Source organism: Oncorhynchus mykiss, chromosome 3, assembly GCF_013265735.2.
Source record: "Oncorhynchus mykiss isolate Arlee chromosome 3, USDA_OmykA_1.1, whole genome shotgun sequence".
In the NCBI taxonomy this organism is placed as follows: Eukaryota; Metazoa; Chordata; class Actinopteri; order Salmoniformes; family Salmonidae; genus Oncorhynchus; species Oncorhynchus mykiss.
In genome coordinates this window covers 45419914-45433504 of record NC_048567.1, presented here as the reverse complement: position 1 = coordinate 45433504, position 13591 = coordinate 45419914, and the positions used below count along the sequence as shown (strand labels likewise).

The 13591-nt window shown below is 42.4% G+C and overlaps 1 protein-coding gene across 6 annotated transcripts in view; it reads left to right on the top strand.

The window, feature by feature from the left end:
- Positions 1-646: 646 nt before the first annotated feature.
- Positions 647-13591, top strand: part of LOC110520020 (signal transducer and activator of transcription 1-alpha/beta) — a 32574-nt gene continuing 19629 nt past the window's right edge. For 3 of the 6 annotated variants that reach the window (XR_005046182.1, XM_036974228.1, XM_036974227.1), the window contains exons 1-3: positions 647-819; positions 6160-6287; positions 11766-11925. Coding sequence is in view for 4 of the 6 variants with exons in the window: in XM_036974228.1 (XP_036830123.1) it covers positions 6160-6287; positions 11766-11925 (288 nt within the window). In the remaining 2 variants the exon portion in view is untranslated. Of the gene's footprint in view, positions 820-6159; positions 6288-7660; positions 7680-11765; positions 11926-13591 lie in introns of those variants that run through there. The other 3 variants (XM_021596980.2, XM_021596979.2, XM_021596981.2) reach the window with 2 other exon arrangements.

Sequence of the window (13591 nt, the reverse complement as noted above, 5' to 3'; positions counted from 1 at the left end):
TGCTAACATTTCTACAAACCTGTTTTTGCTTTGTCATTATGGGATATTGTGTATAGACTGATGAGGGGGGGACGACAATTTAATCCATTTTAGAATAAGGCTGTTACAAAATGAGGAAAATGTCAAGTGGTCTGAATACTTTCCGAATGTACTGTACGTTCCTGAAAAAAATACTGACTTGGAATTTGAGCAGGTTAAATTCAGGCTGTTTCCTATCAGTGGAACTGCACCATCTACTTTCGCTTTCTCGGAAACCACGTGGTTTCTACACTGCCGTTCCATCATTTTCTGCCACTCCCGCCGACAGAACCCGAGAGCACTTGCAAAGAGCACTTGCAAAGATAAAAGATACGACCACGACTGTTGAACTTTGCCAAGCAATTGTAATACATGCAGTTTCGTCAGCAAGACAGCTTTTTGAGTTATGAATTCGCTTTTTAAAATGTTGAACATTCCATTGCAGTACAGGATGAACTACTCCAAAAATATGTGACATTACTTTCAATGCCTTTTTTCAATAATATGTTAGGTTTCTATTTACGGTCTGGATGAGTTACGTTTTTAAATTTAAGTTTCTGATTTCATGCTGATGAGGGAGGTTGCCCGATAGAAAGAACAGCGCCAAAACGCGCACTGGACTTTGATTGGTTCTCTACTGAATTTATGCAAAAGCTTAGCTGCGATAGGCTATACAGAATTAAAAAGCCTACCTAAATGTTCACATGTTTTCTGAAGCAAAGGGCTGGGGATGTTAGTGGAGGAACCTTTTCCCATCTATCTTGACTTCACCTTTTTGTACCGTTTTCAACGTTAATCAAGGTAGGTACAGCTTACTGTACCTGGTAGTTACTGTAATCAATACATAGCAGGTCAAATACGCCCAAAAAAGCAATTGTGCATTGCAGGGAATTTTGTGGATATATTATTGAAACTGTCAAATATTGTACATATTTCAAATGATTGTCACAAAATAGATTGTCTGTTCACAGAATTTGGTTTGTAAGGAAAAAATATAATTTCTGCCATTTTCTTCTCATGATTTTTTTGAATAATTGAATTTGAAAATTGTATTAGGTTTCATTGGCAGCTACTGACACATACGTTTTTGCATAGCGTTACTTGTGCGGATTAATTTGACAAAAGTGATTAGGCCACCTAATAATTGCATACGGAGTCAATGCATGTGCAATAACTACAAGTGTGGTACAATAGATTACCATGTTTGTAATCATGTTTTCATTTTATTTTTGTCTTGCAATGCTGTTTTCAGAATGTATTTGCTTGAATCATCATAATCGTATAAAGACACTTCAGTTGATCTTGAAATGCTTCAAAGATGCAGGTTTAGAAAAATCACACACCCCACAACCATAGCTGTTGACTGAATATAATTCGCTTCAATCAATCAGCATGTGATAATGGTTGTATATTCTTCATTTGGAACAGGAAACGAATTAGAAATATATATTGATAAGAGACACATGATACTCAATGGTTCAATGCGTAATCTAATCTATTGATGAAAAAACAACAACTGTTCATCAGTGCAGGAAAGGCTGCAGTATTGTCCCTGGGCATCACTTGTAACCAGTGATGGAAAAAGTATCCAATTGTCATACTTGAGTAAAAGTTAAGAGACCTTAATAGAAAATGACTCAAGTAAAAGTGAAAGTCACACAGTAAAATACTGCTTTGAGTAAAAGTCTAAAAGTATTTGGTTTTAGATGAATCAAAAGTAAAAGTATAAATCATTTCACATTCCTTATATCAGTGGTTCCCAAACTCTTTGGGAATGCAAAACTCTGCGTACCCCCTCTAGCGCCAGGGTCAGCGCACTCTCAAATGTTGTTTTTTTTGCCATAATTGTAAGCCTGCCACACACACACACGCTACACAGTACATTTATTAAACATAAGAATGAATGTGAATTTTTGTCACAACCCTGCTCGTAGGAAGTGACAAAGAGCTCTTATGGGACCAGGGAACAAATAATAATATTAGAATAATAATCAATAATTTTGCTCTTTATTTAACCATCTTAGATATAAAACCTTATTTGTTCATCGAAAATGGTGAATAACTTACCGCAGGTTAACGAGAAGTGTGTGATTGAAAGGATGCACATAACTCTACAATGTTGGGTTGTATTGGAGAGAGTCTCAGTCTTAAATCATTTTTCACACACAGTCTGTGCCTGTATTTAGTTTTCATGCTATTGAGGGCCGAGAATCCTCTCTCACATACAGTTGAAGTCGGAAGTTTACATACACTTAGGTTGGAGTCATTAAAACTCATTTTTCAACCACTCCACACATTTCTTGTTAACAAACTATAGTTTTGGCAAGTCAGTTAGGACATCTACTTTGTGCATGACACGAGTCATTTTCCCAACAATTGTTTACAGACAGATTTCTTCACTTATAATGCACTGTATCACAATTCAAGTGGGTCAGCAGTTTACATACATTAAGTTGACTGTGCCTTTAAACAGCTTGGAAAATTCCAGAAAATGATGTCATGGCTTTAGAAGCATATGATAGGCTAAATTACATCATTAGAGTCAATTGTAGGTGTACCTGTGGATGTATTTGAAGGCCTACCTTCAAACTCAGTGCCTCTTTGTGTGACATCATGGGAAAATCTAAATAAATCAGCCAAGACCTCAGAAAAAAATTTGTAGACCTCTACAAGTCTAGTTCATCCTTGGGAGCAATTTCCAAACGCCTGAAGGTACCACGTTCATCTGTACAAACAATGTTACGCAAGTATAAACACCATGGGACCACACAGCCATCATACCGCTCAGGAAGGAGACGCGTTCTGTCTCCAAGAGATGAACGTACTTTGGTGAGAAAATGCAAATCAATCCCAGAACAACAGCAAAGTACCTTGTGAAGATACTGGAGGAAACAGGTACAAAAGTATCTATATCCACAGTAAAACAAGTCCTATAGCGACATAACCTGAAAGGCCACTCCGTAAGGAAGAAGCCACTGCTCCAAAACCGCAATAAAAAAGCCAGACTACAACTTTTGCAACTGCACATGGGGACAAATATCATACTTTTTGGAGCAATATCCTCTGATCTGATGAAATAAAAATAGAACTGTTTGGCCATAATGACTTGTTTTACAGTTTTATGTTTGGATGAAAAAGGGGGAGGCTTGGAAGCCGAAGAACACCATCCCAACCGTGAAGCACGGGGGTAGCAGCATCATGTTTTGAGGGTGCTTTGCTGCAGGAGGGACTGGTGCACTTCACAAAATAGATGGCTTCATGAGGAGGAAAATCATGTGGATATATTAAAACATCTCAAGACATCAGTCAGGAAGATAAAGCTTGGTCGCAAATGGGTCTTCCAAATGGACAATGACTCCAAGCATACTTCCAAAGTTGTGGCAAAATGGCTTAAGGACAACAAAGTCAAGGTATTGGAGTGGCCATCACAAAGCCCTGACCTCAATTCCATAGAAAATTTGTGGGCAAAACTGAAAAAGCGTGTGTGAGCAAGTAGGCCGACAAACCGGACTCAGTTACACTAGCTCTGTCAGGAGGAATGGGCCAAAATTCACCCAATTTATTGTGGGAAGCTTGTGGAAGGCTACCCAAAACGTTTGACCCAAGTTAAACCATTTAAAGGCAATGCTACCAAATACTAATTGAGTGTATGTAAACTTCTGACACACTGGGAATGTGATGAAAGAAATAAAAGCTGAAATAAATAATTCTCTCTACTATTATTCTGACATTTCACATTCTTAAAATAAAGTGGTGATCCTAACTGACCTAAGACAGGGAATTTTTACTAGGATTAAATGTCAGGAATTGTGGAAAAACTGAGTTTAAATGTATTTGGCTGAGGTGCATGTAAACTTCCGACTTCATCTGTAGGTACGTGGTTGCAAAGGGCATCAGTGTCTTAACAGCGTGATTTGCCAAGGCAAGAAACTCTGAGCGCAGCCCTATCCAGAAATCTGGCAGTGGCCTCTGAATTAAATTACATTTTCACAGAACCGCTTGTTGTAATTTTGATGAGTCTCTCTTGTTCAGATATTGCCGAGTGGTCTGGAGGCAGGGCATGAAAGGGATAACGAATCCAGTTGTTGTGTGTCGTCCGTTTTGGGAAAGTACCTTCGTAATTGCGCACACAGTTCACTCAGGTGCTTCACTATATCACATTTGACATTGCCCGTAAGCTTGAGTTCATTTACACACAAATAAAATCGTACAATGATGGAAAGACCTGTGTGTTGTCCTTGTTAATGCAGACAGAAAAGAGCTCCAACTTCTTAATCATAGCCTCAATTTTGTCCCGAACACTGAATATAGTCCCGGAGAGTCCCTGTAATCCTGGATTCAGATAATTCAGGCTAGAAAAAACATCACCCAGATAGGCCAGTCGTGTGAGAAACTGGTCATCATGCAAGCGGTCAGACAAGTGAAAATTATGGTCAGTAAAGAAAACTTAAATCTCGTCTCTCAATTCAAAAAACGGCGTCAATACTTTGCCCCTTGATAACCAGCGCACTTCTGTATGTTGTAAAAGCGTTACATGGTCGCTGCCCATATCATTGCATAATGCAGAAAATACACGAGAGTTCAGGGGCCTTGCTTTAACAAAGTTAACCATTTTCACTATTGTGTTCAAAATGTCTTTCAAGCTGCCAGGCATTCCTTTAGCAGCAAGAGCCCCTCGGTGGATGCTGCAGTGTACCCAAGTGGCGTCGGGAGCAACTGCTTGCACGCACGTTACCACTCCACCATGTCTCCCTGTCATGGCTTTTGCACCATCAGTACAGATACCAACACATCTTGACCACCAATGTCCATTTGATGTCACAAAGCTGTCCAGCACTTTAAAAATATCCTCTTATGTTGTTCTGGTTTCCAGTGGTTTGCAGAAGAGGATGTCCTCCTTAATTGACCCCCCATAAACGTAACGGACATATACCAGGAGCTGTGCCAGGCCAGCCACGTCTGTTGACTCATCCAGCTATAACACATAATTCACTGGCTTGTATGTGAAGCAGTAATTGTTTCAAAACATATCCTGCCATGTCTCTAATGCGTGTTGTTTGATGAAGGCATTGTTTGTATAGTTTTTGGGGCCTTTTCCCCCAGCATTGTCCCAGCCATATCCGCGGCAGCAGGAAGAATTAAGTCCTCCACAATAGTATGGGACTTGCCTGTTCTATCCACTCGAGAGCTCACCATATAAGATGCCCCTTCTATTAATGGTATCTGTTGCCTTTATACATGTCTTACTACTCAAAAGTCATCTTTATTCTTGCTCAAAAAACTCCAGTGGCTTATTTTTCAAATTGTCATGTTTCGTTCCTAAATGTCTGCGCAAGAGTGAAGGTTTCTGGCGAGAGAGTAACGGTTAATGTGATTGGATGTTAAATATTTCACTAGGCTACCTGTATTTGACATTGTGTTGTTATTTCACTGAACACTAGATGGTTGAATTTGATTTTTGGCAGTAAAACGAGGCTACTTAGGCGAGAGAGAAAAAACTCACCCAAATGTATAGCCCCGTTGGAAAATATAAATGTACAGTTTGAAAATGTGAAGAATAAAAAAAAATATATATATATATTATTATTTTTTAAATGTGAATAACATGTTTATTTGGCGTATCCCAAACGGCATTGTGTTTACCCCAGTCTGGGAATACGTTAAGTGTTAAGCAACGTTATGTTAAGCAAACCAGACGGCCCACATTTTTATTGATTTTTTTATTTATTTGGAGTAAAAAGTAAAAGTTGTCAAAAATATAAATAGTAAGGTAAAGTACAGATACCCCCCAAAACGACTTAAGTAGTACTTTAAAGTATTTTTTTACTTAAGTACTTTACACCACGGCTTAAGTTGTGACACTGTAGGAAAGTGAAATGCACTTCAATTGAATTCCAGTCTAGCTACTTTTAAAGCTTGTTTAAACTATATCCCTTCACCGAGTTACACAGAACGCAGTAAAAAGATAATGGAAAACAGTTCAGCCATTATCACATTAGGCAACATTGGTGTTACCCAGCAGTACTATAGAGCAGCTGACTCTTCCTCAACCCTTCAAAAACTAAAGAAGCTAACTGTATGTGCCTATGGAATGGTACAGGGGGAAACAATGATTGCCATGTCTCTGTACCTGGTTCCTAGATGGCCCAGTGGTTCCAGCTGCAGAAAATAGACTCCAAGTACCTGGAGCAGTTGGACCAGCTGTATGATGATACTTTCCCCATGGAGATCCGCCAGTACCTCAGTGAGTGGATTGAGAGCCATGACTGGTGAGTGAGCAGCAGTGGCTGACTAGGTCTGTCATTTACACAGTCAGTATGTGTAGATGTGTTCAAAGGCTGTGTACTGTTCTCATAATTTAAGGTGCTGCTGTTTGTTAATCTAGGGAAGGGAGGGGCAACTGGCTTCCAGTAAAATATGTAAACTTACTGTTGAGAGTTAGAATAGTATAAAATGCCCAAGGTGCAATTTCAAAATGTGTTTGTGTAAAAGCAGATTCTCTTGTTATTTCTGTCACTGACAGTCATTCAATTAGCCCATGTCAGCAACAATTCATTGGTCTAGCAGCCAGCTAATTTACCAATCTATCTAAACTTGTCACTCTCACTCAAATATCATATTAAAAACGGCAATAACTTCTCTCCAGCCTATGGCAAAATATGTAGAATGTAACGAGTGCGCTGAGAGACGGGAAGCAAGTACAGGGAGCGAGTGTTTTAATAAGTAAAAAAAAAAAAAAAAAAAAACAACAACACACCGACATGAAACAGAGTCAATAACACCTGAGGAAAGAACCAACGGGAGTGACAGCTATAGGGAAGATAATCAAGGAGGTGATGGAGTCCAGGTGAGTGTCATGAGGCGCTGGTGCGCTTGCCGATGGTAACAGGTGTGCGGGATAATCAGCAGCCTGATAACCTAGAGGTCAGAGTGAGTATACGTGACATAGAATTGCAGAAAATGCATGGGTAGACGAAAGCCTGCGCCAACTAATGTAATAAGAAAACTGAAAGTAAAAGTAAGAGATGTATCAAGGTTGACACGTTCGTTGTTGTTGATGTGCAGTTTGTCAAACTCTTCACCTTCTAAGACACTGTGTGTTATGTTCCGTTAATTACTGATGTCCCCTTTAAGGATGGAGCACCCTTGGTCATGCGCAGTGTTGTTCTATGTTATTCTGGTACTAACTCGTTTGAGTAAATGTGAAGCTCCAGTTCAATTACTTGTATTCAGAGTCTTTCTTATTATATAAATAAGTACTACGTGTTAAGACACTACAATGGCGACGAGGATGATTACCTGCAGTGTGCATCACGAATACAGATGGAGCTCGTAGGAAGCGAGGAAGATTTTGACCCTGTAGCAGAACAGCTAGCAAGCAGTGAAGACGAGGAGAGAGCTGACGAGAACGAGGCGGCAGATCAAAGACCCGTGGAGCCAGAAGTAAAGAGAATGGCTAGCATCGGGAAAGTAGATGTGTTTGATGACACGCAAGAAAACTGGGCAACTTACATTGAACGACTGGAACAGTACTTCATTACCAAACGACATTGCTGATAACAAGAGAGTACCAGCGTTGTTGAGTTTAATTAGACAAAAAACGTACAGTTTGCTAAGAGATCTGACTGCCCCTCTGAAGCCCTCAAATAAAACATTCACAGGTGATTTTGCAATATCTCCACAATCTCTATCACCTAAACCACTCCTCATCGCGTTTCCACAAGAGAGATCAGAATGGGGGGAGGGTGTTAGTACATATGTAGCAGAGTTGAAGAAACTCTGAACATTTCCAGTTTGGATAGAACCTAAATGACACATTAAGGGATACATTTGTTTGTGGACTGAAACATGAACACATTCAAAAACGTTTGCTCACAGAATCAGAGCTGACGTTTGCAAAGGCTGTTGAAATTGCTGTGGCTATGGAAATCGCGACTAAAGATGCATTTGAGTTGCAAAGTAAAAGAAGTACTGACCTGTCACATTTCCCTGCACAAGTTTTCACGCAGCCGACAGCCCCCCCCCCCCCCCCCCCCGTAGCCGAAAAATGCAACAGGTGTGACAGATGGTCACAGAGCAGAGGATTGCCGTTTCAAATACGAAATGTGTCACAAATGCAGTAGAAGGGGGGGCACATTCAAAGAGCATGCAAAGCAAAATTCAGTCACAAAAGGAAAACTGAGAAAATGAAAGGGTCTGTGAATGCACGAGCAGAGAACAGTGATTCAGATGAACGATTAATTGGTACAATGGAGTTAAACACAGTGACTTCTCCCAGCAGTAGCATAATATGGGTGACACCAGATATCGAAGGCAAACCCCTCAAAATGGAGCTGGACACAGGATCTGCAGTGTCTAATTTCCACTACCGTCTACAATGAGCACTTTAAGGCTATGTTGCTGAAGACCTACTCAGGAGAGAGATTGAGCCCAATGGGGGCGTTGCAGGTCAGAGTGCGTTATGGGGGGCAAACACAGCAGTTACAGCTGTATGTGGTGCCTGGAACTGCCCCCCCATTGTTTGGCAGGGAATGGCTTTCAAAAATAAAGCTGAACTGGTTTGACTTGAAAATGCTCCACACGTTCCAGTTCAAAGAGAAAGGCACAGACCAAACGCTGGAACACTTGCGGAAGAAATATAACACCGTTTTCAGTGATTAGATGGGAACAGTAAAAGGCTTCACAGCAAAACTTGTACTAAAAGATGACACAACCCCAAAACTCTGCAAAGCCAGATCTGTTCCATACTCCCTGAGACCAAAGGTGGAAGCGGAAATCGATCGCTTGCAGGATACAGGGATCCTGACAAGTGGACAGAAGCGAATGGGCCACACCCATAGTTCCTATTGTGAAGAAAGACGGGTCTGTTAGAATGTGTGGGGACTTCAAGGTATCTGTGAATTCAATGTTGCATGTGGACCAATTCCCCCTACCACGTCTGGATGACATCTTTGCTGCACTAGCTGGTGGGAAACACTTCAGTAAAATCGATCTGAAACAGGCTTACCTGCAGCTACCGGTTGAAGAGCGCTCCAAACAGTACCTGACAATAAACACACACAAAGGTCTATACAGGTATATCCGCCTGGTTTTTGGCATTGCATCAGCCCCAGACATTTGGCAACGAACTATTGACCAGATTTTGCAAGGAATCCCAGGAACCCAGTGTATCCTGGATGACATGATCATAACAGGACGCACCGACAAAGAGCACCTGGCTAACCTGGAAGAGGTCCTGAAAAGACTGAAAGAGTATGGTCTACAGGCAAACTTACAGAAGTGTGAGTTCTTCAAAGACAAGATTGTCTTATGTGGACATGAAATTGACTGCAATGGATTGCACAAAACACAGGACAAAATTGAGGCAGTGGTACAGGCACCACGACTACAAAATATCACAGAAGTGAGATCTTTCACGGGACTGATCAATTACTACAGAAGATTCCTCCCAAACCTTTCAGCAGTACTCCAGCCTCTAAATCAGCTCCTGGAAAAGAATAGGACATGGCGGTGGACAGAGCAGTGTGAAAATGCATTTCTGGAGTCAAAACGGCTCATAACATCTGAACAGGTCCTGATGTATTACGACCCTGAAATGCCAGTGAAGTTGGCTTGTGATTCGTCCCCTTATGGATTAGGGGCCGTCCTTTCACACACACTGAACGATGGGTCAGAGAGGCCAGTTGCATTTGCGTCACGAACATTGAATGATGCAGAGAAAAACTACTCACAAATCGACAAAGAAGCACTGGCACTAGTGTGGGGCGTCAAGAAATTCCACGCATACCTATATGGCAAGCGTTTCACACTGGTTACAGATCACCAGCCGCTGCTTTCCACTTTCAGTCCAAAGAAAGGCATTCCGGCAATGACAGCAGCCAGGTTACAGCGATATGCCCTGTTCCTTGCCAGTCATATGTATGACATTGAGTTTAAGCCGTCATCCCTCCACACAAATGCAGATGGATTTTCCAGACTGCCGTGTACAAGAGAAAGACAAAGGAGGGTGGATGCAGTGGACATGTTCCATACCGCTCAGCTCGAGGCCCTACCAGTCACAAGCACAGTTATCAAACAGGAGACAAGGAAAGATGTGACCTTGTCAAAAGTGTACACTTACACCATGTCAGGATAGCCAGCTACTGGCAGAAAGGAGCTGACTCTGTATTTCCAGAGGAGAAACGAAATTACAATGTACCAAGGATGTTTGATGTGGGGAATGAGAGTCATGATACCCCAGAAATGCCAACATCTAGTATTGCAGAAACTACATGAAGGTCATATTGGAATTGTCAAAATGAAGCTGCTCGCAAGGAGCCACTTCTGGTGGCCAGGTCTGGATCAACAGATAGAAAACATGGTGAAGAACTGTAGCAGATGTTTGGAAACCCTTCACATGCCTGTTCCTGTCCCAGTCCACCCATGGGAATGGCCCACAGAGCCATGGCAGAGAATTCATGTGGACTACGCTGGTCCCTTTGAAAAGCACATGTTTCTGGTTATAGTTGATGCCCATTCCAAATGGCCAGAGGTGTTTTGCACCGACTCCTCCACCTCAGCTCAGACGATAGAGTGTCTCAGAACAACGTTTGCACGCTTCGGTTTGCTGCTGCAGCTGGTAAGTGACAACGCGCAAGCTTTTGTAAGTGACGAGTTTACAAGATTCATGTCAGTAAATGGAATCAAACACTCAAACTCAGCTCCGTACCACCCTGCCACCAATGGGCTGGCAGAACGCTTTGTGCAAACCCTAAAGCAAGGACTCCGTGCAGCAAAACGAGACGAAGGGACTTTGCAAACAAAACTGGCCAAGTTCCTGGCCCCCTACCGAAACACCCCACATGCCACGACAAATGAAAGCCCAGCCGCACTGATGTTCGGGAGGCCTCTCCGCACACAGCTGGACATCATGAGCCAAACAGGCGTAATAAAGTGCTGAACAAACAAGCCAAGATGCTCTCCGGTGGCCGGGAGCGCCATCTCCAAACAGGACAGGAAGTGATGGTGCGAGACTACAGAAGAGGAGGGAAATGGACAAGAGGGAACGTACACACACAAACGGGACCCAGAACTTACCAGGTTCAAGTGAGCCCAGACATAATGTGGTGGCGTCACATTAACCAAATGCATTCCACGGAAAACAGCACAACAATCGAGAGAGAACAGGCACAGAGAGATCCTGAGAGTGACACAGGGAACTGTAGAGGACGGTGGGGCAGTAGAGACCCCAGGCTGAAAGAAGGGAACGTGTTGATGAAGGTGGTGCTATAGCAGAAGCTATAATGGAACAAGCACACACTGAGGATGTTCAGGAGCCTCCAGACAATCCGAGGTGCTACCCAGAACGAAGGCACCGCCCACCAGACAGACTAGACTTATAAACAAACAAACAAAAATTAACTGTTCAAATTAAAAGATGCAAAATAACTACAACAAGTTCTGGGAAATGTTTCAGTTGTGGTTTGGTAAAAGTAACTCTGATTGTATAAGAGAAGGAATGTTATGTTCTGTTAATTACTGATGTCCCCTTTAAGGATGGAGCACCCTTGGTCATGCAGTGTTGTTCTATGTTATTCTGGTACTAACTCGTTTGAGTAAATGTGAAGCTCCAGTTCAATTACTTGTTTTCAGAGTCTTTCTTATTATATAAAAAAGTACTAAGTGTTAAGACACTACACTGTCTTTCCGTGATCTGGTTGCTATCATTTTAAATGATAACAATAGCTTTCAAAATCCCGCCCCTTTTGGTTGACGCCCTGCAGGGACACGGCGGCAACCAGCGTTTCCCTGGCGACGGTCCGTTTCCATGACCTCTTGGGCCAGTTGGACAACCAGTACAGCCGCTTCGCCCTGGAGAACAACTTCCTGTTGCAACACAATGTACGCAAGATTAAACGCAAACTGCAGGTAAGGCCAGGGTGGAATGTGGATTGAGGTTTGACATTAATTTACAAGGTATAAACACTCAGTCATTGGCTATTGAGTATTAATCTATAAAACTGGTGCTTTGATTCTAAGAGTGCTGGTCTGGAGATGCTGTTTTATTGTCAGGTCAGGGCCAATCAGGATCGAGGGTATCAACAATGTTTCAAGCTGATGTAATGACACTAATTACATGACCAAAAGTTTGTGGACACCTGCTCGTCGAACATCTCATTTAAAAATCATGGGCATTAATATGGAGTTGGTCCCCCCTTTGCTGCAATAACCTCCTCCACTCTTCTGGGAAGGCTTTCCACTAGATGTTGGAACATTGCTGCGGGGACTTGCTTCCATTCAGCCACGAGCATTAGTGAGGTCGGGCAATTAGGCCTGGCTTGCAGTCGGCGTTCCAATTCATCTCAAAGGTGTTCAATCTAGTTCAGGTCAGGGCTCTGTGCAAGCCTGTCAAGTTCTTCTACACCGATCTCGACAAACCATTTCTGTATGGACCTCGCTTTTTGCACAGGGGCATTTTCATGCTGAAATAGGAAAGGGTCTTCCCCAAACTGTTGCCACAATGTTGAAACATTGTGATCTAGAATGTCATTGTATGCTGTAGTGTTAAGATTTGTGTTAAGATTTCCCTTCACTGGAACTAAAGGGCCTAGCCCGAACTATAATAAACAGCCCCAGACCATAATTAATCCACCAAACTTTACAGTTGGCACTATGCATTAGGGCAGGTAGCGTTCTCCTTGCATCCACCAAACCCAGCTTTGTCCGTCGGACTGCCAGACGGTGAAGCGTGATTCATCACTTCAGAGAACGCGTTTCCAATGCTCCAGAGTCCAATGGCGGCGAGCTTTACACCACTCCAGCCGACGATTGGCATTGCGCATGGTGATCTTAGGCTTGTGTGTGGCTGCTCGGCCATGGAAACCCATTACATGATGTGCCCGACGAACAGTTATTGTGCTTCCAGAGGCAGTTTGGAATTCTGTAGTAAGTGTTGCAACCGAGGACATATGATTTTATGCGCTACTCCCTTCAACACTCGGCAGTCCCGTTCTGTGAGCTTGTGTGGCCTACCACTTTGCGGCTGAGCCGTTGTTGCTCCGAGACGTTTCCACTTCACAATAACAGCACTCACAATTGACCAGGACAGACATTTGACAAACTGACTTGTTGGAAAGGTGGCATCCTATGACGGTCTGACGTTGAAAGTCACTGAGCTCTTCAGTAAAGTCATTCTACTGCCAATGTTTAACTATGGAGATTGCATGGCTGTGTGCTCGATTTTATACACCTGTCAGCAACGAGTGTGGCTGAAATAGCTGAATTAACTAATTTGAAGGGGTGTCCACATACACAAAAGTATCTTGAGGTTCTTTAAGCTAATCATTAACCATTGTACTGTTTGAGTTTTCAAACAGGATAGGATACTGGCCTTTGATTTAGCAAGCGTAAAGCCGCTATATGTACGTTTTTGGGCGACCCAACCATATTCACATAGAAATGTGAGGTATAGATCTGTCATTCTCATTGAAAGCAAGTCTTAAGAAGTGGTAGAGCTGTTCTATGTGCACTCTTTCTATGCTTCTCATGTATAAGTTTAGTTTTAGCTTCTTATACTTTCGGATTTGTATCCCAG